This window comes from Pristis pectinata, chromosome 28 (assembly GCF_009764475.1).
Source record: "Pristis pectinata isolate sPriPec2 chromosome 28, sPriPec2.1.pri, whole genome shotgun sequence".
NCBI classification, from domain to species: Eukaryota; Metazoa; Chordata; class Chondrichthyes; order Rhinopristiformes; family Pristidae; genus Pristis; species Pristis pectinata.
In genome coordinates this window covers 26,711,823-26,735,863 of record NC_067432.1, presented here as the reverse complement: position 1 = coordinate 26,735,863, position 24,041 = coordinate 26,711,823, and the positions used below count along the sequence as shown (strand labels likewise).

The 24,041-nt window shown below is 43.3% G+C and overlaps 1 protein-coding gene across 2 annotated transcripts in view; it reads right to left on the bottom strand.

Annotated features, from left to right (window-relative positions):
- Positions 1–24,041, bottom strand: part of myo1ea (myosin IEa) — a 122,076-nt gene that overhangs the window by 62,395 nt on the left and 35,640 nt on the right. For both annotated transcript variants that reach the window (XM_052040347.1, XM_052040348.1), the window contains 5 exons: positions 17,907–18,050; positions 8,497–8,586; positions 7,098–7,192; positions 3,773–3,860; positions 3,215–3,304 (listed from right to left, as the gene is read on the bottom strand). In XM_052040347.1, coding sequence (XP_051896307.1) covers positions 3,215–3,304; positions 3,773–3,860; positions 7,098–7,192; positions 8,497–8,586; positions 17,907–18,050 — 507 coding nt within the window. The remainder of the gene's footprint in view (positions 1–3,214; positions 3,305–3,772; positions 3,861–7,097; positions 7,193–8,496; positions 8,587–17,906; positions 18,051–24,041) is intronic.

Genomic DNA, 24,041 nt, shown 5'->3' with positions numbered 1-24,041 from the left:
GTGTGTAGGTGAGTGGTAGAATCTGCAGGGAGTTGATGGGGATGTGGGGAGAATAAAATGGGATTAGTGTAAATGGGTGGTTGATGGTCTGTGTAGACTTGGTGGACTGAAGCACCTGTTTCCATACATAACTGTGACTGTGACAATTACAATGAAGCATTTTCATCAGCTCTTTTGAGTGCCTCATACAACAGGTAAACTACTTGGCCACATAGACCTGAAAGCTTTAGTCCTGTGTTGTTAACTAATGTTAGATGATGAAATGGTGAAGATGCTGCAATGGATCTGTGGAGTCCAGCAGCAGGCTACCTGGGGCAATGGTGGAAGAGGGCAGGGCAGTGGCACTGCAGTCGGTGCTGCTGCCTCTCAGCTCCAGTGGTCCGGGATCAATCCTGACCTCTGGTGCGCGCGCTCTCTCTCTCTCTCTCTCTCTCTCTCTCTCTCTCTCATTTGCACATTCTCCCCATGACCATGCCATGTGGGTTTGCTCTGGGTGCCTCAGTCTTATCCCCGCATCTCAAAGATGTGCAGGTGGATGCGTTAATTGGGCACAGTAAGTTACCCCTCGTGCCAGTGGGCAGGAGGAGAAATGGGCATGTGAGAGAGAATAAACGGCAGGGAAATAAGTGGGGGAATGAGATTAATGGGATTGCACTGAGTGCCAGTGTGGACAAGAGGAACCGAATGGCCTCCTAAGTGGTGAGAAATATGAATAGGAATTAGGTAGCCAGATCCTGATTCTGAGCACGATCAGGTAGAGGTGCATCACTGACGAATCCCTTCCCCAGGACCACACAGCCAGCCAATGCTTATACAATGTCATTAGCACAGGAGGGCAGAAGACAAATGTTCTCTCAGCTACATGAAGATGTCCAGAAGGTTAAGGCACATGGGATCCAAGGCATGATGGCCAATTGTATCCAAAACTGGCTTTGCGATAAGAGGTGGAATGTACTGGTGGAAGGACGTTTTTCTGATAGGTGACTGGTGGTGTGTGACTGCAGGGATCAGTGCTGGACCTTCTCTGTGTGTGATATATATTAACGACTTGGATGTGAATGCTGGAGGTATGATTAATAAGCTTGTGGATGATACAAAAGCTAGGGGAGTCGTGGATAGTGAGGAAGGTTGTCTAAGTCTACAGTAGGATACAGATCAGATAGAAAGTTGAGTGGAGTGTTGATAGATGAAACTTAATCCCGACGTGTGTAAGGTGATGCACTTTGGGAATTTTGATAGGGATAGGACATATACAGTAGATGGTAGGGCAAGGGAATGTTGATGAACAGGGACCTAGGGGTCCAAGTCCATAGTTCCCTGAAAGTGACAACATACGTTAAAGTGATGAAGACGGCATATGGAATACTTACCTTCATAGGTAGGGGAGAATGTAAGAGTTGGGATATTATCTTGCAATTTGACAAAACACTGGCTAAGCCACACTTGGAGTACTGTGTGCAGTTCTGGTCGCCATGCTGTAGGAAGGAGGTGAATGCACTGGAGAGGGTGCAGAGGAGATTCACCAGGGTGTTGCCTGATTTGGAGGACTTTAGTTGTAGGGAGCGATTGGATAGGCTGGGTGGTGATCTGGTAGAAGTATACATGATTATGAAAGGCATAGATAGGGTGGGTAGTAAAAATCTTTTTCCCATGGTAGGGGTATCAAAAACAAGACAGGGTAGGATAGAGTGACTGATGTCTGGAGTGTGCTGCCGGAGGAATCAGATACAATCACTATGCTTAAGAGACATTTAGACAGACACTGTCTAAGGAAAGGCACAGAAGGATTTGGCCCTAATGCAGGCAAATGTGATTTGTATAGATGGGCAAGAGAGTTGGCATGGACATGGTGGGCCGAAGATCCTGTTTCTGTGCTGTACTCATTTGCTCAGATGAGGCAACTGGTGTATTTGGCACCAACCTGGGCCCTTTGTTTCGGCAAGTCTCAACATTCACATTGGACCTGGATAATTAGATGCCAGCAGAGTGTAAACAAAGTACAACTCCTTATGGGGGAAGTATAGCCTGCAATTCACTATACCTGCAGCAAAACTGTTTTGTATTACATTGTTCATTATTCGTGTTACTCCCAACACACTGCAATCAACACTCCAATTTATAGATTGTGCTGTGCCAGGTACAAATATAAATGGTTCAACGATAATGAGCAAAACCAGACACTGTATGGTCTCAGCCTTTCTTTACTGTCTATTGCTTAAAATTTAATCAGGTCCTAGTTAATTTTAGAGCATCGTATTTGTTTCCAATTCTTCCAGTGAACAAAGAGAGAGGCATGAATGTAATAGACAGCATGAGGAATGCTGGTGTTTACATTGCTGGGGAGGGGAGGGTGGTAATGTGAAAATATGGGAATCTTGTAATAATTAGTAGCAAAATACACAACTGGAGGTTAATCCACTTTTCCGTGCACTGACCACAGGACGTAACACATGTGGATTGAACTCACTTTTTCCACTTAGATGAATCAATTTTTGAAAGTGGAATTCGCTGCAGGTACATGAGCACATTGTATGTTCGAGCATGCAACTGAGGAAGGGCTTCTACCCACTAAGATTTAGCAAGTAGAACTTTGGATAAAAATGGTTTCGGTCTTGGGATGCAAGACACAGTCAGGCTACAAAACAAAATGCATGGAGAAAGTGGTTTGGCCTAGAATTTACAACAATTTGAAGATGATCCCAAACTAGAACCAGGCTTACTTGCTGCAACCTACAGGAGGAAATTGAAGGCCTTTTTAAAAAAAGATTGGTTAAAAAATAACCATCACCAAACCATTACTGAAGATGAAGACTTTCTTAGGAAATGCTCCCATCCAAATCCACAGATTATTACAGCCAAAGCAATCTACAGCCTCTACTAGTCACCAAATCTGCACAGGTTATTGCAGCAGAACATGCTATCAATTATGTTATTGTAGAACACCCACAGTCAATTCTACCACTTGTTGTTTTCAGGATTAAATGCATCTTAGGAAAAGTGCTGCTTGCCTTGGGGTTTAAGATATACGGTCAAGCCACAATGCAAGATGCACATAAGGAGCATCTTCAGCCATGCTAACTTGCTGTTAACAAAAAAGGAAATAGTATTTTTTTAAAAATTTCAAACCAGAAATATCCTTTAATTACTCAAGAAGATAACTTTAAGAAATCCCCTGGACATTACAGTCACATTAGGATACAGTCTTTGAACTCACAAATCTACTGGAGTTATTGTTTCTCACTGTCTTGGCATTTCCAAATGCTTCTAGGAGAGGATTTGATTGAAGAATTATATCTTTTATATGCTGCAAGAAGGAAGAAAAACTCTCCTTAGAAGGAATGACAAAATTATTACAATTATGCTAAGCTGAACAACATCACAAATGCTCTTGAAAGGACTAGCTCTGGATCTTTACATTAGGCAGTTATCAGGACCACTCAGACACTGCTGAGATAGGAGCAGCGGGCACTTTGGATCCCGGTCAACATTCACAGTGGACCTGGATAATTAGATGCCAGCAAAATGTAAACAAAGTACAATTCCTTACAGGGTCTCAGAAATATTGACTGCTTCTAGGGACCCGTGAAGTTTTTGGAGGGTTAAACAATGAAAAAGTTTTAAACAAATTTCAGTTCAATGATCTCCCAGCACAGCCATGTCGATGGGTTGGGGCCAGAGCTTCCAGCTGAATAGTGTATGTGGCACCATTGCATACTGGTCATGTGCATAAACGATGTAAAACAGTGTTGTTGCAGAAACCATCTGACCTTACCTGCACTTTGGGACCACCACCAGAAACCCTGGAAATGTAACCCATGATGTATTTTGCAGCGACCGTCTTTCCAGCCCCACTTTCACCACTGGAAGAGAAAATATAATAAAAATGTAAATGTTTCTGTGTCTACACAGCACCACAATGCTGGTGTCCATTTGTATTGAGAAACACTGACTCTGCAGTGAATCTGACTGCCTGACATGGACTATTGTGGATTTTTTGACACCTGTTGTAAGACAGAAATTCTGTAAGCAGAATCCAATGCTTCAAATGGAGTCTGTGCACCATAGTTACATGACTTCTGAATTGCCAGCATCTAGAGAGGGAGGGGAAATAGATATCAATATAAGCCTTTGTGGAAGCTGGGCACTTCATTGGCTGGTAGGTTTCCAGGAAGGATCCTCTCTCAGGCCAACATCCAATATCCTGAGGCACTTGTCACACACGGCTGGCTTTGAAGGGCAGGTCTTGTTGTTTGCAGGCCCAGCACCAGATTCTGAAACAGACTCTATTCCGAGCTCCTTCATGGGAAAAGATTACTAGGCGGAGGGAGGAAAAAATGTCAAGAATGTGCTCAAAGCCTCTTTGAAGAAATGCAATGTCTGCAACTGACTCTAGTCCATGGTGGCTCAAAGTGGAGAAGGAACCTTCAGGATGGTATGGAGAACCTCAAGACCTTGTACAGAGAGCACACTGAGACCTTATGTAGGAAACAGAAGGAACAGAGCCCCTCACAATCTATCCACCCAACCACCCTGTCGGCCACCTCCTGCCCCATCTCTGGAAGAGTCTGTGGTTCCTACATTGCCCTCATTAGCCACATCAGAACCCACTAAAACAGAGTGGAAATATGTCATCCTCAATCCTGAGAGGCATTCCAATAACAATAGACTCCTTTGTAAGCCTGTGTAATCATCAATCATAAGCGAAATTAGAATATATGAGGAAGGAATTGATGCTTCAGGGATGAAAACTGCTCTGTTTCTTCCAAGAAAGAATTACAGCAGCAAAATCATCGAAAATGCTCTTTGATTGCCATAGCATTTCATGCTTCATTTCAGCATTACCATAGATTTTGTCATTTGAATTTCACCATTGCAGCTGGGGAACTTAAATCTCAGCAATTATATAAAACTAAACTTATAAAGGAAGCTTGTCCAATAACCATGACCATGAAACCTTTGGATCTTACTGCAGAGAGAAACATCTTGCTCCCTAATGTCCTTTAGGAAAAGTAAATCTTATTTTTTACCTGGTCTATGTATATTCTAGATGGGGCAATTAAACATGGATAACAAATAGCAGTAAAGTCCACAACTTGTGAATGAATCAATTTAAAACAAAATCTTTTGTATTGAAAGAGAATATGCAAAAAAAAAGCTGATTTGCAAAGGGTTAAATCCCCAAGCAGTAAACCACTGCAGTCCACATATAATTTAATGAACAGGTCTTCAGTGATTATGTTTCACACTATTTTCCCTTTCCATTTCTTGTCAGCAGTGTGGTACTATACAGCTCATTCAGCTATCTTTTATTGTTTGGCACGTTTGGATCACACAGATAGTAGAAGCAAAACACAAATAGATTACAGCCAAATTACACAAATGAAACTTTAAGAGAAAGTCCTACTGCACCAGGAAATCATTAACCAAAAAATGTGGCTTTAACTTCAAATAACTTACCAGTGAAGAGCTCCCCTGAACCCTCAGAACATCATTATTATAATTAGCATGCCATTCATTTTCTGTTGTTGCATTGTGTCATTCTGCACTGATGTGAGGAATCAGTTCAAGCTTGCCATCTATTAGTGACCAGTGGCATTTGCAAAACAGGGCAGAAGCATACTGACTGAATCCTAGAAAGGTTTGAGGATATAGAGACAAACAAACACACACACACACACACACACACACACACACACACACACACACTCACACTCACACTCACACTCTCACACAGCGAAGAGAAGCAGGGAAAGTCCTGCTCAGGCACTCAATAACATTGTGGCTTTTATTTCAGCACCACTTTCTTGTGCTAACCCCATTTCCCTTGATTCACTTAATATATAAACATCTATTGCTCTCTGCCTCAAATACCCTCAGCAACTGAGCCTCTCCTGCTGTCTTGGGTAATGAATTTCAATGATTCACGAAGCTCTGTGTGGAGACATTTCTTCTCATTTCAGTCCTGAATGGCCAATCCCTTTTTTGAAGTCTGCAACCCCTGGTTCTACACACACTGGCCAGGGGAAACAAACTCCACTCCTACCTTGTCAAGCCCCTTAAGAATTTTGAATGTTTCAATGAGATCACCTCTCATTCTTCTACACTCTGCTTAATCTCTTCTTACACTTGTCATTTCAGTAAACAACCTGGTGAACCCTTGGTATATTCCAAGTATATCCTTCCTTATGTATACTTTCAGACTACAAATTTCCTACAGGGGTAAAAGACAACTGCTCATAATTGTGAAGATACCAAGAGCAGATCTCCATGAATTAGTATACTCTGATTGGAAAGCAACTTGAGTTAACCAGAATTTGTTACATTTTTTAAAAATGAAACATCTAAAATCTTGACAGTGTAGATGATGATGGGGTGTCTCACTGGGTGAGGGAATCAAGAACCAGAGGGCATTGTGCCAGGAAAAGCCTGATGTGTAGAGGGCTTCTTCTCTCTCAAGAGATTGTGAGGTTTTGGAATTCTCCACACTGGAGAGCAGTGGAGGAAGAGTTGTTAGATACAGACTTGTAGACTTCAGGAGAATCAAGGGATATGGAGACCTGGCAGGAAAGTGGGATCACATCAGCCATGATCTTACTGAATGTCAGGGCAGGCTCAAGGGAACACATGCCCTCTCCTGCTCCCATTCCTAACTTTCTTAATGAAGAATTAGGAGCGTCACCATACAATGCAAATTGCTGACGCAACAGGGTGTCAATACTAATCAAAACCCCATGAAATGAAAATTACAGAAGGAAGATGGTAATAATGTAAGTTACAGACACTTTAATCGATTCTTCATGCTACTGGTTTTTTATGTAACGTGTAAACTCATGGACCCAAGTTCAAAATACAGCAATTATGTTACTGCAATATCCCTGACCAGAAGCAAACTATGCTCTTCTGAGGTAATATTTGCAGTTGCCAAGGGCCAGATTACGCCAGCAGTGAGTCACACAAAGGCGTAAGCCACAAATGATTCTTTAAAATCCTCTCGAGGATAAATTGTGCAATACAGTCTGTAAATGACAATAAGGAAAAGAAGGGAAGAATTTCCCTCATTATATTATAATCTGTTTTGAAAAAGTACGTTCAATTACCTGATAATGACACATTGATTTTCCCCATCAATAATCATGTTCCGAAACATAGTATCAGCAAGGGCATAGATATGGGGCGGATTTTCATACGGAGCCTGGATTATGAAGAAACAAGACATTAGTGGAAAAATGGAGGTACTTGTGTCACATATCCAAATAATCCACATGGATTTGGGAGACCAATAAATGAATTTGGGGAGAATGCGTTAGGTGCCATCAGGATTGCAGGCAAGAAAGATCAAGGAGAAAGTTGATTTTTACTTTGAACAACTTAACGGATCAAGAACTGTATTGTAGAACAGAAATACACAACCACTTAAACTTCGTTATTTAGCAAAGTGCTAAGCAATTCATTACGAAGCTCCCCATGAACTGCTGGAGAAGGAAATTTCACAGGGATCTTTTAAATGCAGACAGATTAACATCTCGAGACACAAGGGACTGCAGATGATGGAATCTGCAGCAACAAACAATCTGCTGGAAGTCCTGATGCAGGGTTTCGACTCGAAACGTCGACAATTCCTTTCCCCTGCAACAGATGCTGCTCGACCCACTGAGTACTTCCAGCAGACTGCTTGTTGCTGCAGATTATCAACTCAGTCTACTTTAAGGCCCCATGGCATATGGCTTTGGGAAACAAAACAACAGATTATTATACTTTATATAAGTTTAATAAAATAGAGTAAAAGGTACTCTCATCAACATTAAAAAGTCCCAAATATGAATCTTAAAAATGGGGTCACAGAATGACACAGAAGCCCTTTCAGCCTATTTGTGTTTGAACCAGCTCTTTTGATAGTATTTTCCCAATTAGTTCAATTCCTGTTCTTCTCGACAGGCTTTTCTTTTCTAACTTGTATTTTCATTATCAAACTAATCGCAATATAAATTGTCGGATGCTGAGCTACATGTTGGTAGACCAATTTTCACCCCCACCCTGCTTTCCTCTCTTTGTACAGGAATATAGTTCGATTAGTTTTGGCATCTCACTGAAGTGACTATTGTTCATGTGTGAGGCTGAAGGGAACATTAGTAACTATTCAGCCACGCGAGGCACTACATTGAGGCTGATGCTACCCTCACAACCGATTGCTGTTTACAAACAAACCCTAATGACATGTAAAGAACATGCAAAGAATTTTGCTATCAACCACAGAAATCTCCCCATCTGGTATATGCATCCACCTTTACAGTCATTGGAAAGTGTCCAGGACAGGGACTGTGGCCAATTTCCCCATCCAATGCTATCTCTCACGATACTCTGATAGTCTCAATTTGACCGTGGCCTTGAGATCCTGCTGTTAGTCAGTATCACAATCCATAGTGCATATATCATCTGAGCATTCAGGTGAGATCTACCTCAGCATACACAGGGTATCAGCAAATGTGGTATACTCACTGCTCCTTGGTACATTTCAACTTCTTTTTCTCCGAAGTACGGCATTTGTTTGAATGGGTTTACAGAGATAAGCACAGGCCCAATGTATGTCTGCACAAACCTGGTTAAGGTTCCACTTACTAATGTTGAACAAAGTATTAAAAACAACATGGAAAGAGCTTCCCTGCACAATTCCAAACACAGCCACAAATCTGAGGCTATTAAAGAAAGCTTGAGAATGACCTTGGATAACCAGGAGTTTTATAACAGGTGTGTAGATCAACATTGAGACAACAATAATACCTTTTGTATGTTTATGATGCTGAACTGAAAGGGAAAATAAATTTAGGAAATGACATGTTTCTTTGCAATCTGAATTCGGTTCCTAAGTTAATGCTTCTTCGCTTCTTGCATAAAATGCTTTTAATGGAGGCCTTTTCCACATCAACAGAGTTTAGGTCCTCAGACAAGGAATCTGTCAAAGGGACGAGGAAGGGGAGCATGTACCTACATTTCAGGAAGAAAATTCCAGCAGAGATATGTTAGAAGCCAGAATTCACTTTGGAAGATTAAGAACTTTCCTTTGTATGTAACTTGAAACTCTCCATTTCAAATTATAAATGGATTTTAAAATCATATACTTTTCAAAAAAAAGATATTTCACTTTCTACATTCTTGAGTATAGAGTCATAGAGTAATACAGCATGGAAACAGGTCCTTCAGCCCAACTCATCCATACTGACCAAGGTGCCCACCTAAGCTAGTCACACTTGCCTGTCTTTGGCCCCTATCCCTCTAAACCTTTCCTATTCATATACTTTGTACCTGCCTCAACTACTTTCTCTGGCAGCTCATTCCATGTAATGCATCACCCTCTGTGTGAAGAAAATGCTCCTCAGATACCTTTTAAATCTTTCCCCTCTCACCTTAAACCTATGTCCTCTAGTTTTTAATTTCCTTTCCCTGGGAAAAAGACTATGCGCTTTCACCCTGTCTATGCCCCTCATGATTTTATTCATTCTGTAACACGATTAAAAATCTGTGATTTCTCCCATCTGGTTTGCTGTTAGTGAGAATTCTTCAATGTGATTGGCTGCTCAACCAGTTCGATGATATCATGGCATCTGGTTGCTAGCAATCCTCGAGAACTGATGCATGGTAATGACTTTAAGGAGGATCCACTTCAGGAGCTCATTTGACAAGATACAGAACATTTTATTGTGTTTATTGTGGAGTCACAACATTTCCAACAAGCTTAAAGACTGCTGCCACATAAAACTCTGTGATCTCTAGAGCAGGGCTTTTGACCATTTCAACGCCAGTTTAAGATAAGGTCTTTATTAGTCACATGTACATCAAAACACACAGTGAAATACATCTTTTGCATAGAGTGTTCTGGGGGCAGCCCGCAAGTGTCGCCATGTTTCTGGCACCAACGTAGCATGCCCACAACTTCCTAACCTGTACGTCTTTGGAATGTGGGAGGAAACCAGAGCACCCGGAGGAAACTCACGCAGACACAGGGAGAACGTACAAACTCCTTACAGACAGTGGCCGGATTTGAACCTGGGTCGCTGGCACTGTAAAGCGTTACGCTAACCGCTACACTATTCAAAGGGGCTCCTGACCTCCCAGAACTGTGAACAGCAAATGTCACTGGAGAATCCCACACAGGCAAACCAGGAAGGAAAAGCCACCTTTTTTAAACGAACATCTTAAACCATGGACAGAATCAAAAACCATAACTGGAGTACATAATGTAGTCAACAAAATACAATAAATACATCTTATAACAAAGAAAATTAAAATCCATTGACATACTTTTTAAGGGAATTACTGTAAAACTTTGATAATCTGACACCCTTGGGATTTTGGTGGTGCCAGACCGGCAGGTATTCCAGACTATTGGATTTTACTCCTATTAAAGGGAGTGTGGGAAATGGGTCCAGGCAGCTTAAAGGGATCACAGCAAACAGCATCCAGTGAGCCAGATGCTGAACCACTAGATTTCTGAGCCAACATGTTTGGATAAATAAATATTGGAGTTTTACTGAACATAAAACTGGATTTTCAGGGCCAGAAAGTTTGTTAAGCAGCATTTATGGCATTAAAAACTAGTGAAGATTAAAAATTAGTGAAACAGTTTATAAACACTTGAAACTCAGTTCAGGTGTATGGGCAGCTGTCAGTTTGGCTGTGTAATGATGGTGAATACTGGCAGATTTTCCATCTTTACAAGGCCAATGTGGAGCTGGTTGGCTATAAATCAAGTGAAAGGAAGGAGCTGCGCTGTTTATTGGCTGGTAAACTGCTCCATTCAAATGATATCCCGCCACATAAAAGAAAATGTAAACACTTCCTGAAATTATGATCAACAATCAAACCAAACAGAGAGGATATATAAGAAAAGATTCTCCAGGGAATGCATTAATGAGCTGTGCTCCAATTTTAGAACTACCATGACTTTCAAAAGCTATTTATAATCAGAATGATACCTTAATACATACAGCCTAGTCCATTCAATGACCGCAGTAACATTTCTCTCACACACAAAAACAAATGCTTTAATTGAAGGGATTCAAGCCCTCACAACACTCCCAACACCCTTCTCCCAAAGAGGATGACATCAACCACAGAAAGTTGACCAGATGGCTCAACAGTCGGTACCTCCCATCCTATTTTCATGTCCCTTCAACTCCTTTCTTTACCAATTTCATGCCTCGTGTTGATAGCTTCTAACTGAAACGTGAACCTGGAAGCCACATCCTCAGCTGGAGCAGAAAAACAAACTGCTGGAGGAGGAACTCAGCGGGCCAGGCAGCATCCGTGGAGGCAGAGGGATGGTCGACGTTTAGGGGTTGAGACCCTGCAGCAGGACTGGCCAGAAACGTCGACCACCCCTCTGCATCCACTGACGCTGCTTGATCCACGGAGTTCCTCCAGCAGTTCGCTTTTCATTCCGGGTTCCAGCACCTGCAGTCTCTTGTGTCTCCAACAACCTCAGCTCCTTCTCTAACCCGCTCGTCTAATCATCTTGCTGGACCTTCTGATCTTCAACCAATGGTTACGGTCTATTTCTGACTTCCCAATCTCATTCCACAAAATTTAGAAACACATCTTTCAGACATCACCCCGTTACCTTACAGTTTAATCAAAAATTGACCCAAATTTCCCAAGTTTTTATTTTTCACATTTGTGCATCGTCACAAGAAAATCAAAAAAACTGCAGATGCTAGAAATTTGAAACAGAAACAGAAAATTGCAGAAACACTGCAGTCAGGTTGTGGAAAGAGAAACATTGTTAATATTTCAGGTTGAAATTCTGATGCAGGGTCTTTAACCTGAAACATTAACCCTGTTTCTCTCTCCACAGATGCTGCCTATGTGTTCCCAGCATTTTCTGCACCATCATACACTGAAATCATGGAAATCCGAGAAACTGAAGGAGACCATCCGGCCTACTTCTCCCCATGAGGTAACGTCCTTCTGGATCTGTGCTAGCCCCTCTCTAAAGCCTCCACAACTCAACTGTATGGCCTAAGCCTCAGTCAGAATTGGCCAGCTGTTGTACATTTCTGTAGCCGTTGCTCAGCCCTCTCCTTCCAGGGGCAAGCTCAGGGCGAGACTTGGCAGCCCCTCCCCTCCAGCTGGTGAGAGGGAGGGGGGCGTGTGTTCGTTTGGGAGTGGGGTGGTGGGTGAAAGTGAAGTGGGAAAGGACTGTCCAGGTGGTGCCTGGGGATCAGGTGAGAAACAGACTAACAGATAGTGTTTAGGGGAGGAATAATAACATTGGGGTGGTAGAGTGGAGGGGAGTAATCTACCTCTCAGGAGGGAAAATTATGTCCAGCAGCACATGCTGTTGTGGGGGATGGGGGGGGGAGGTTGTAACACTGTCATTGTAATGCAGGGGATCTACCTCCCGATGAGGCAAGGGATTTATTTAATGTGCAGGTGTCCCTGTTTGACCCTGCGTCAACCCAAGAGTGGCTAATGACAGGCACCACAGATAACACGGTCCAAGTTCCGGGCTCCTAAGTGAACACTGCAGGAAATGTTGTTTCCCAAGCAGTCCTGGGTACAAGGATGACACCAGGAAGTGCCTGGTTAAATTTCCCAATTGGTGCATGTGACTCAGAAACAGCCAGAAACACAATCTGTTCTGGAAAAAAAATCAGCTCTGCAAGCTAATTCCTGGACGAGAGTGTGAATTTAAAGTCTACACAAGAATTTTAACTGAGCACGACAGAGAGTTAATAATGATTATATCATATACACTAAACAACCAAACAGTCTCCAGCAGGCACCAGTCTGCTCAGGAACGCAAACACAAAACAATTTCAGTGTCACTTGCCAAAGACTTTCAAAGTCATCACCATTTTCCTGCTCTTAGCAATTACAGAAACGATATTTGGAGCAAAACTTCACTGTGATATTAAGAAACACATGGAAGAGTAACTCTTGTTTTTTTTTAAAATAGTGAAATAACAGAGGTTGGGGTGGATTCTGTTCCAATGTAACCACCCTGCACGCCAAGAACTTTACCTCTGAAATTACAGCACTGCCAATTTAGAGCAAACAACCTTTCTTTCTCTTTACAAATTGTATCAAACCTAGTCTGCAAAATAATTCAATGCAATATCAGTTTCATTAAAAAAAACTACGTTCCAAAGTCCAATCCCTCTGTAAATGATTGCAGCCTTGGTCCATGAACCACTGAGTGAATAACATTTTGCTCAAATTAGAAGAAAAAGCCTCTAGTTAAATCTTTAATCAATGGGGAGACTGGAATTTATAGATCATTTTGTATCACACTGCCTTTGACTGAATTCTCAGGAGCTGCCCTGCAAAACTGAAGGAATTATTCCAATGTACACTTACGTCCAACAGTCTTGCTTTGCAAAATGGATCTCAACAGATGGGAGGACACAGAGTCATCACTGCTCTCTGATTTCTTTTGACTCCAGCCAATAAAGACTTGGATTCATAGGCACCTTCCACTTCCCTTTCACAATAACCCAAGGTGCTTAACTGCCATGTGCATACTCCTTGAAATTGCAGTCACTGTTCTAAGGCAGTGGTTAATTTGTGCACAGTGAGCTGCTTTAAACAGCAATGTGATAATGGTCAGTATCGACTCTCTTTAAATTGATATTGGATGATGAATAAATGAACCAATCCCCAGTCAGCAGGGAAACCAGGTGATGGCTCCCCAGGTATTCTGTACGGACCACCAGCAGTGGTCTACAGGGGTACACCGGTTCCGTCCCCCACTGACCTCAGGGTTGGGTGTCAGTGAGACTTTAGAACTGTCTTCCCCAAAGTACACTGGAAGCAGAGTCACAGATATTTTTAAGACAGAAGCAAATAGATTCTTGATTAGGAAAAGTGTGAAATATTACTGGGGATAGGGAGCAACATGGAATGGCAGGGTAGGCTTGAGGGGCCGAGTGGCCTACTCCTGCTCCTAATTTGTATACCCATAGTTAATACTTCACTAGCAGACAGAGGCAAAGACAGCCGTTCATACCAGCAAAAAGAAATAGTCTTAAAACTAAAGGAGATCCCCTTGTGTGACTTGGTATGTAAATACATGCAAGACCATGGTGTTGAGGCACAAAGACAAGACAGTCCCAGGTTTGGTCCCTGCTCACCGTTGAGGGTTGGCCTTGGGTTGGAGGAGATTAAAGGGAAGAGTGAAGATTCCTGCTCTCGGTCTTCATTGGAAATCCACACACACAGGGCCGGGGCCAAGACCAGACACACAAATGTGAAGAATCCGGCTCCACGCAAACACAGGAGGAACAGGAGGGCCCCGGAATGCAGCTGGTGAGACTGGTCAATACTCGAGGAGAGAGGAGGGGAGGGGAGGAAACAAGTGAAAAGCCAGAGTGTGAAATGGCTTCCAAAGAACAGGAAATTATACAATCTACCAAATAATATAGTGGTTGGAACACCGAGATTTGCAGGAAGTTATTTAGAATTTGTTTAGATGCAAATATTAAAGATGATGTTATGAATAACTGTGTTGAGTTTGGCAGTGAAAGTTCAGCTACCCCACAAATAATGCTCCCATTCAGCTGCATTGCTGCACCTTCTGTAACAGTGACACACCCCAACAACATTTGCATGCTCCTGCTTTTATATCCTGTCTCCGAGGTGTTCAACAGGTTTATATAAAAGAAACTACTCAAGCGTTAGCCAACCTGGGGATTTATCAGGACCCAGCAAATACACAGGCCATGGGCACACTCTGTTATGTCAACTCAGCAAAAGGTAAATGCTTCTAAATCTTTGGCTCTCTGAAAGAATTAAAAGTGTTTAGGCCGATTAGAAAAAAGCTTTTTATATTTTGTTGAATTGGAGTGTTTTAAGCTACTTTCTGAATTTCACAGAATGTGAAAAGTTTTAAAATGAACCCCCAACCCACCTTCAGATTCAACCAGCTCCATCTGCCCATGCTGTCAGCTGTAAGGCTGCTGTCTATCATTGGTCGTCAGCGAAGACCCCTGTACATATCTTGAATTTACACTTACACTGCAAAAAAATTAGAAAAGTGAACATACAAAAAGGGGCTGATATCTGGCTTGCAAATTCAGGCTTATACACAGACCAGAAAATCTCTAACTTAATTCAGTACTGTGACCTTGCGTCCACTGTAGCCTACACTGTGACCACACACCCACTGTGGTATCTCCTTCAGTACTCTGACTTGCTACCCCACTACACAATCCTTGGTCTACACTCTCAAAACTAGCCAGCTATCAGCTTTGCGGATAAGAACAGTAGGAGGCCATTCAGCCCTTGAGCCTGCTCTGCCATTCAACAGGAGCATGGCTGACCTTCTAACTTAAACACCTTTCTCCTTCCTTATCCATATATCTCACAATTCCCTTAATATCCAGAAGGCTATTGCTCTCTGTTTTGATCTCAGTCGATGACTTTGCCTCCTTCGTCCTCTGGGGTTATAGAGCTCCAAAGATTCACCTTCTTCTGAGTGAAGGTTTTTTTCTCTGATTGGCTACCTGTTACTTTGAAACTGTGAGAACAAAGGACTGCAGATGCTGGAATCTAGATGAAAAACACGATGATGCTGGACGAACTCAGCAGGCCAGGCAGCATACGTGGAGAAAAGCAGGCTGTCAACGTTTCGGGTCAGGACCCTTCTTCAGGACTGAAGATAGGGAAGGGGGAAGCCCAATATATAGGAGGGAAAAACAGAGCAGTGATAGGTGGACAAAAGAGGGGAGGTGGGATGGGCACAAGGTGGAGATAGGTAGATGCAGGTAAGAGATAGTGATAGGCAGGTGTGGGGGGGGGGGGCAGATCCACCGGGGGATGGGTCAAAGGTAAGGAGAGAAAGGAAAAGGTAGAAAAAAAGAGCTAGGAAAGGGAAGACGAGAAGAAGCATGGTGGTGGGGGGATGGTTGTGGGGAAGTGGGGGGGGGAATTACTTAAAGTGGGAGAATTCAGTGAGACTGTGACCTTTGTTCCAGTCTGCTTGGCCAGGGAAAAATCCACCATGCATCCAACGCCTTGAGCCCTCTGAGAATTTTGTAACTATGTGTCATAATGCTGTATGTGCCATTCCCAAAGACCAATTTGGTGGATAAAACGACAGGTGACCCATTGTATATCTTGGACTGAATCCCCCCCACCTCCGCACCACTGCACAACACCCAGCCTACAACACCCCCAGCAACACTCACATCACTGTAAGTATGAAAGCACTGTAGATGTCTTCCCACAGACACAGTGCAGAAGGGTTTCTGACAAACTGAGTGTGAACTGAAGGGTACATCTGCCACTGTAGTGTTCCACAGTGGGCACTATAGCCTGTGGTTGCAGCCCACTTCTGCACACCAGTATTGCCCAACTGTGTTGCATGTTTGATATCAGTGAGGATGAATCTATCTGAGCGCCATATGGTACCTCCATAAGTATGCAAATTTGACAGCATGGGTCAATCCCAATCCCAATCCCACCCAATCTCCTAATGTGGACCTTCCCCATTAATCAAAGGGAAGGAGGGGGAATCCCGGCATATTGTTTTCCTCCCAAATTGGAGAGGGGTGGAGGTGGAAGGGTTAAAACCAATTCTAAGACTCCATAGCCATCCCAGCTGAGAATGTTGAACAGAACAAGGGCCAGGTCCTGGAAGTGCTGTTCTGCAGAGTTCAGCTCTTCACCGGCTCAGATGGTTAGGACAAAATCCTCAGTCAGCAGACAGGCACATGAGCCAGATGATCACAGCTTACTGCCCTTTACAAAGCGTACAGTGCAAATCGCTTCCTCTCATCGGGATTTTACCCGCAGTAAGGAGATGAGGGAGAAAAGTTCATACTCAGAACAAGAGAGCTGCCAAGTCAAGTCTTCTCCCCTGAGAGAATCCTAGATATTGTTTTATTTGCTGGTGTAAATGAATGGAAGGAAAAGAATAAAAAATTAAATACATGAATTAATACGTGATTTTGTGTTAAAATCTACTTCTGAACGAGCTGGAAAACCTAATTCTAATTAGGTCAGAAATAATGACACTGTGCTCAGGTCAAGACCACTAATGGCACTGTTCTGCTCAATGGCCAAATGCCTTTGTGACTTGAGCCCAATGTTAACTGCGCGGAATTGAAAGCCCAGACAATCAACTCAATTTGTGGGAGTTATTTTGCAGAGATGGTCCCGTACTCCCTTAATTTGGTACAGTGAGCATATTGTTTCTGGATCAGTGCAGAACACCCACAGATCACAGAACATATGCACAAGGAGTTGTGCTGATTATCTGATGAGCGCCAGGTGTCCAAAGTGACTGGTGGAATAAAAAGCACTTTTCCCGCATGTAAGCAGGGAGAAGACAAAGTCCATGTACACCTGGTGTTGTGCCAGGCGCATGCACAGCCAGGGCTCTGCAATCCTAGCACTGACTGGAATTATATCTTAATGCAGAACAATTATATTCATAACTGGCTTTCATTTATACAAGTAAGATTGTTAAAATACTGGCTGCTAACGAAGCCGTATCTTGCTACACTGCAGAATTTACATCTTCCATTATGGTTACCCTGTTCCCATGCTGTACACCACTGGATTGAGAGAACATACTCACTAAGGGGAAGAAAACCATTTAGTTTAGCCACAAATTTAAGGGTACAGATTTAAGCAAGAGTTGGAATCAGAGCTCATGTGTTCTTTAGTTTACACAGTGGAAACTCAGGTAGTGGTGCTCAAGTAGTAGTGGTTTCTTAATTCACTATTTTCCTTCAGAGCCCTGGCACCGGTGAGTTGATGACTGGGGTTATCAGTGCTCACTGATGGCTCGTAACAACACTGGGACACCTAGAGACATTCTTCGTTAATTCAGGAACATAGAATAAGTTTTGTCACCCTTCATAAATGCATTCTCTGTCTGATTCCCAGCTTAGGTTTTGGAAGGATACAAAAATATAATCATCCATGTATCGCTTCTTGAGATTATCGACAATGCCATCTTCGGTGATTTTCGAGAGAAGCACCATGTCATCCACTCCGCTCTGCTTGACATTGTGGCTCTGCCAGTGATACCTGTAGTGGCCTTTGCTCCCCTGTAAAAAGAAAAGGTTGGTAAAATATTTATTGGCAGTAGAGAATTTAAGTTTCACAGCCATGAGCTTATTGAATGGCGGAGCAGGCTCGACGGGCCAGATGGCCTCCTCCTGCTCCTATTTCTTATGTTCTTAACTCCTTTACTTTGGTCTCTTCTCGCTTTGCTGTATCTACCTCTATCAGCATTTACTTCCATTCATTTGGCTTTCATCTACTTGCTCAACTGCCCCTTATTGCCTCTCTGATCTTTGCCTCAGCTACTTGATGTGGCAGCAACTTTCACTGCACTCAATCTCCATTTACGAAACTTTATTTTTAATATCAAAAGGTTTTTGTGGTTTCTCCTTCAGCAAAATCTTCTGGATATTAACCACTAAGTAAATAAAGCTTTTCCTAAGATCCAGTTCAAAGCTATATATCATTAGTTTAAGTGTATCCTCTAGTCCTAACAACAAATCATATGGAGACTTTATCTCAAAATACCAGAAGTATACACAGATATGACACTGAGTGCATTATGAAAACATGCTTCATATACTCCAAAGAAAAGTGCTACGCCTGTGAATTTTTTTATTTATTTGTCCTGGACTGGAGGTCACTACAAGGCTAGTATTTATTGCTCATCCTTAACTGTCCTTGCGAAAGCAGTGGTGAGCTGTCTTCCTGAACGCTGCAGTACTCTCACAGCACTGTTCGGGAGGGAGTTCCAGGATTTAGACCCAGTGACAATGAAGGACCCATGATATATTTTCAAGTCAGGATGGTGTGTGACCTGCAAGTGATGGTTTTCCCGTGCATCTACTGCTCCCATCCTTCTTGGTGGGCGACAATGCAAGTTTGTCATGAAGTCATGCAGCACAGAAAGGAGTCCCTTCGCCCACTACGTCCATGCTGACCTACACTAATCCCATTTGCCTGCATTAAGACCGTATCGTTCTATGCCTTGCCTATTGAAGTGTCCATCTAAGTGCCTCTTAAATGTAGTGATTGTAGCTCATTTTATCACTTCCTCTGGCAGTGCATTCCAGATATCATTCCAGATTCCAGATGACAATGAGGAGGCGTACAGGAGTGAGATAGATCAGCTGGTTAAGTGGCGTCAAACAACAACCTTACACTCAACGCCAGCAAGACCAAGGATTTGATTGTGAACTTCAGGAAGGGGAAGTCGGGAGAACACACACCAGTCTTCATTGAGGGGTCAGCGGTGGAAAGGGTGAGTAGCTTCAAGTTCCTGGGTGTCAACATCTCAGAGGATCTATCTTGGGCCCAACACATTGATCCAATCACAAAGAAGGCACGCCAGCGGGTCTACTTCATTAGGAGTTTGAGGAGATTTGGTATGTCACCAAAGACTCTTCCAAATTTCTTCAGACGTATTCTGACTGGTTTGCATCTCCACCTGGTATGGCGGCTCCAATGTGCAGGATTGAAAGAGGCTGCAGAGGGTTGTAGACTCAGCCAGTTCCATCATGGGCACAACCCTCCCTGCCATCGAGGACACCTTCAAGAGGTGGTGCCTCAAGAAGGCAGCACCCATCATTAAGGACCCTCACCACCCGAGACATGCCCTCTTCACATTACTACCATAGGGGAGGAGGTACAGGAGCCTGAAGACCCACACTCAATGATTCAGGAACAGCTTCTTCCCCTCTGCCATCAGATTTCTGAATGTTCCGTGAACCCCTGAACACGACCTCATTATTCCTCTTTTGTACTATTTATTTATTTTTGTAACTTATAGTGATTGTTACGTCTTTATGTCTTGCACTGTACTGCTACCGCAAAACAACAAATTTCACGACATACGTCAGTGATAATAAACCTGATTCTGATACCAGTGTCTGTGTAAGAAAACTTGCCTCTCAGGTCACCTTCAAAATTTCACCTCTCACTTTAAACCCAAACCCATTCGATTTTGAGCTTATCAATGCCCCTTAACCTTATACCTCTATCAGGTCAATCCTCAGCCTCCTTTGCTCCAGGAAAAACAAGCCCAGCCTATTGAATCTCTCCCCATAATGAAAATCTTCCAATCCAGGCAACATCCTGGTGAATCTCCTCTGCCCTCTCTCTACTTCAATCACATCCTTCCTGTAGAACGGAGACCAAAACTGCACACAATGGAAGGTGCTGCCACAGTAGCTTGGCGAGTAATTGCGGAGCAGTTTGTAGAAGGTTTACACTGCAGTTACCATGGAGGGAATGAACGTTTACGGTGCTGGATAGGGTACCAATCATGCTGGCTGCTTGACCTTCTGCAGAGCCATTGGACCTACACTCATCCAAGCAAGTGGGAAATATTTCATCGCACACCTGACTTGCACCTCTAGATGATGGAAAGGCTTGGGATGTTAAGAGCTGAGTCACTTGCTGCAGGACACCCAGCCTCTGACCTGCTCTCAGAGTCACAGAATTTCTATGACTGGTCCAGCTGAAATTCTGATAAATGGTGATCCCTCAGTATATTAATGATGGTATTGGTTTATTATTGTCACTTGTACCGAGGTACAGTGAAAAACTTGTCTTGCATACCATTTGTACAGATCAGTTCATTACACAATGCAGATACATTGAGGTAGTACAGAGTGCATTGAGGTAGTACACGGTAAAAACAATAACAGAATACAGAGTAAAGTGTCACAGCTACAGGGAAGTGCATTGCAAGTAGGCAATTAGGTGCAAGGTCTTTACAAGGTAGATTGTGAGTTCAAGAGTCCATCTCATCGTAGAAGGGAACCGTTCAATATCAAATCCCCCAATCGCGATGGGGGACTTGACAAAGTTAATGCCACTGAATGCCAGGGGGATGTGGCTAGACTCTTTCCTGTTGGAGATGGTTATTGCTTGGCACATTTGTGGCACAGATGTTGATCAGTCCAGACCTGAATGTTGTGCTGATCTTGCTGCATGCAGGTACGGACTGGTTCACTTGGTGAAGAAACGTGAATGGAACCAAGCATGGTGCAATTGTTGGTGAATGTCCCCACTTCTGACCTTACAGTGGAAGGAGCTGAAGATGCTTGGGCCTTGGACACTCCCCTGAAGAACTCCTCATGAATCCTGAGAGTTATCTTGGATTCTGAAAATTGATGCAGCTTAATACTTCCATCGGGTAGAAGATACAGGAGCCTGAGAGCACATACCACCAGACTTAAGGACAGCTTCTACCCCACTGTGATAAGACTATTGAACGGTTCCCTTATACAATGAGACTTTGACCGCACGGTCTACCTGTTGTGACCTTGCATCTTATTGCACTGCACTTTCTCTGTAGCTGTGACACTTTACTCTGTACTGTTATTGTTTCTACCTGTACTACCTCAATGCACTCTGTACTAACTCAATGTAACTGCACTGTGTAACGAATTGACCTGTATGATCGGTTTGCAAGACAAGCTTTTCACTGTACCTCGGTACAAGTCACAATAATAAACCAATACCAATACTAATACTGGGGCTGAGGGTGTGCTGTGGATTCCGAACAAAGAACTACAGAAATACACGGTATGACCGGGAATTGGACGGAAGATGCCGAATCATATTTCACATCAAACCCATGAGCAAAATGACAGACTCTCACCCAGCAGATCCGATTACTAGCGCAATCTTTTGCAATCTGTTGTGGGCAGGTGATGGGTCAGAAGATGAGTCTTGCCTCAGATTACAATCCCTATGTTATATATTTCATTAGAGTTTGTTCCAGAGTAATGCGAACCACAACTATGACACTGGATTTGTTTTGGTGACAGACTTACTGGGAGTGATTTCTGTTTCCTTCATAACAAACAGAATTATATGATTTGGGTCTGACACTAACTCAGAGAGTCACCTTTGTCCTCAGGCAGACCCAAAGGGTCGAGGATGCTTCCATATTACTGCTGAGAACTGGAAGGTGCATGGATTCTTGCCTTTGCACACCCATTACCATGGAGACTCGGCAGAGCGAGGCATTGGTCCAGTGGGAACTGGGTTCAGGATGACTGGAGACCAGGCTCTGCTGCACAGTGCGCACACACTCACTTTCTCTCTTCTTCCCTCCGTCGTGCCCTCTCTCCTGATATCCCTCTTCCTTCAGTACCACCTACCTCAGTCTCACTGCCCCTTCCTTTCCCTCTTCACCCCCCCTTCCCCACTCTCCCAGTGTAGCACCCCTTCTCCCTAAAGGCCTCCTGTGTGACACTCTAGCTGCTACAGACCACTTGCTCTCTCCCAGGGGAGCTGCCTCCCAACCACCACTGCTCCCCCTCCACAGGGTTGTTTCTGAGGTCCCAACAGGCAAGGCCTGGGACCTAACCCACACCCCCGAACCTCTGTCCCTCAGAGAGTCTCAGCAGAACCTTCAACTGCCTGCCTGATGCTGCCTGCTGTGGGCAGATGTCTGCCATTCAGTGTCCTGCCGACAGTTTGGAGGGGCCCAGCTGATAGGAGTAGATTCATCCTGTGGAAGTGAACCATCTTCCTTTGTTGGAATCGCAATAGAAATCATGGCATCCTACCTTGATCTCATAGGGATTCATAGAAAACGTATGGCATACCAACACTGTGTTGGCACTAGTCAAAAAAGAGTTGCCCAAACTAATCACCGATCCCCAGCCTGCCGATCACTGCTCTCCATGCAAATATCCGTGCACTTTTTGAGTTCCAGACCCCTATTAATCTCTTGTCTGTTTACCAATTACCTTAAATCTACGGCCCTAATTTTTGACCCATTTGCTAAGGCAAATAGCCTTCTGATTTATTCTGTCTAGATCCCTCATCATTTTATAGCCCTCCCCTCAGCATCCTCTGTTCCAAGGAAATTAACCTTAGCTTATCCAGTCTTTCTGCTCCTGACAACATCGTCACCCCTCTTAAGTGCAATCACATCTTTCCTTTAGTGTCCACAACTGTACACCGTACGGAAGTGTGGTCCAACTAGTGCAGGGGAGGAGCCACACATTGGCTTTGTTTATGTTACTGTCTATAATTAGTTCCCCATCAGATCCAGGCAGGTTGCAAAATGCCTTGGGTTTACAATACACTAAAATATGGCAATTAGCACTGCTGTTATCCTTAATGGTTAAACTATCTAAAAGTATGCTTCAAGTTTCAAAAGCACCGTCAGAATTATTTAAAACAGATGCACAATGTTCTTGCATTGTGCCTTTGTTCTGGTTCTTGATTGACATTCCTCAAAGCATCAGGGGCCATTCAGCCCATCATGCCTGTCCTTTAAAAGGAATGGACTCTTAACAAGGCCAAGAGGTCCTGAAGCCAGACTGTGGAAATCAGTATGACTGTGGTTCAATGCAAATGGTTGCAGCAGATGTACAGTCACGCCAAGGCAGGATTCAACAGACACAAAGGGGTAAAATTATCGAACGGTATATAATAGTTACATTTGTACAAAAAGCCCAGTTCTGATGTCACGGCTAGAAGCAAGGACATCCCCACCCTTTAAAATTGTTTAATTTTTATTTGATTTTTTTTTATAAGTATTTAGTGTGCATTTTGAGACCTGAAGCAAGTTTTTTCTTCTGGTATAAAGCAATAGGTAGGTGAATAACATGAACTGAGTGAGCCAGTTTACACTGAAGAGTTCTGTGTGGCAATGCTAGCCGAGCCTGATCGAACACTGACGGAGTTTTGAGCTCAAGGTGGAGATGGATCCACCATTTCTCAGCACCCATATTGGTGAGTCTGCAGGTTGAACCTACTCTAAGTTAGACCAGCACAGGTTCAGCAACTCCATTCACTTCAATGCAAAGGAATGGCTGTAAGGGAAATTACACATAATTGATATTAATTCAATGGAACTGATGAGGCTCCATCCCAACATAGATCTGCAGAAGTTACTGATTCCGTAACATGCACTGTTTTGGCCCAGGCCACCTGCGCTGATTGTTCTTGTCTCTCCCTGATACATTCCCTCTCTCTTTCTCTCTCATACGCGTGTTTCAGAGTGTCTCCCAGTCCAAAAAGGAGAAAGAGAGAGAGACTGAGATGGC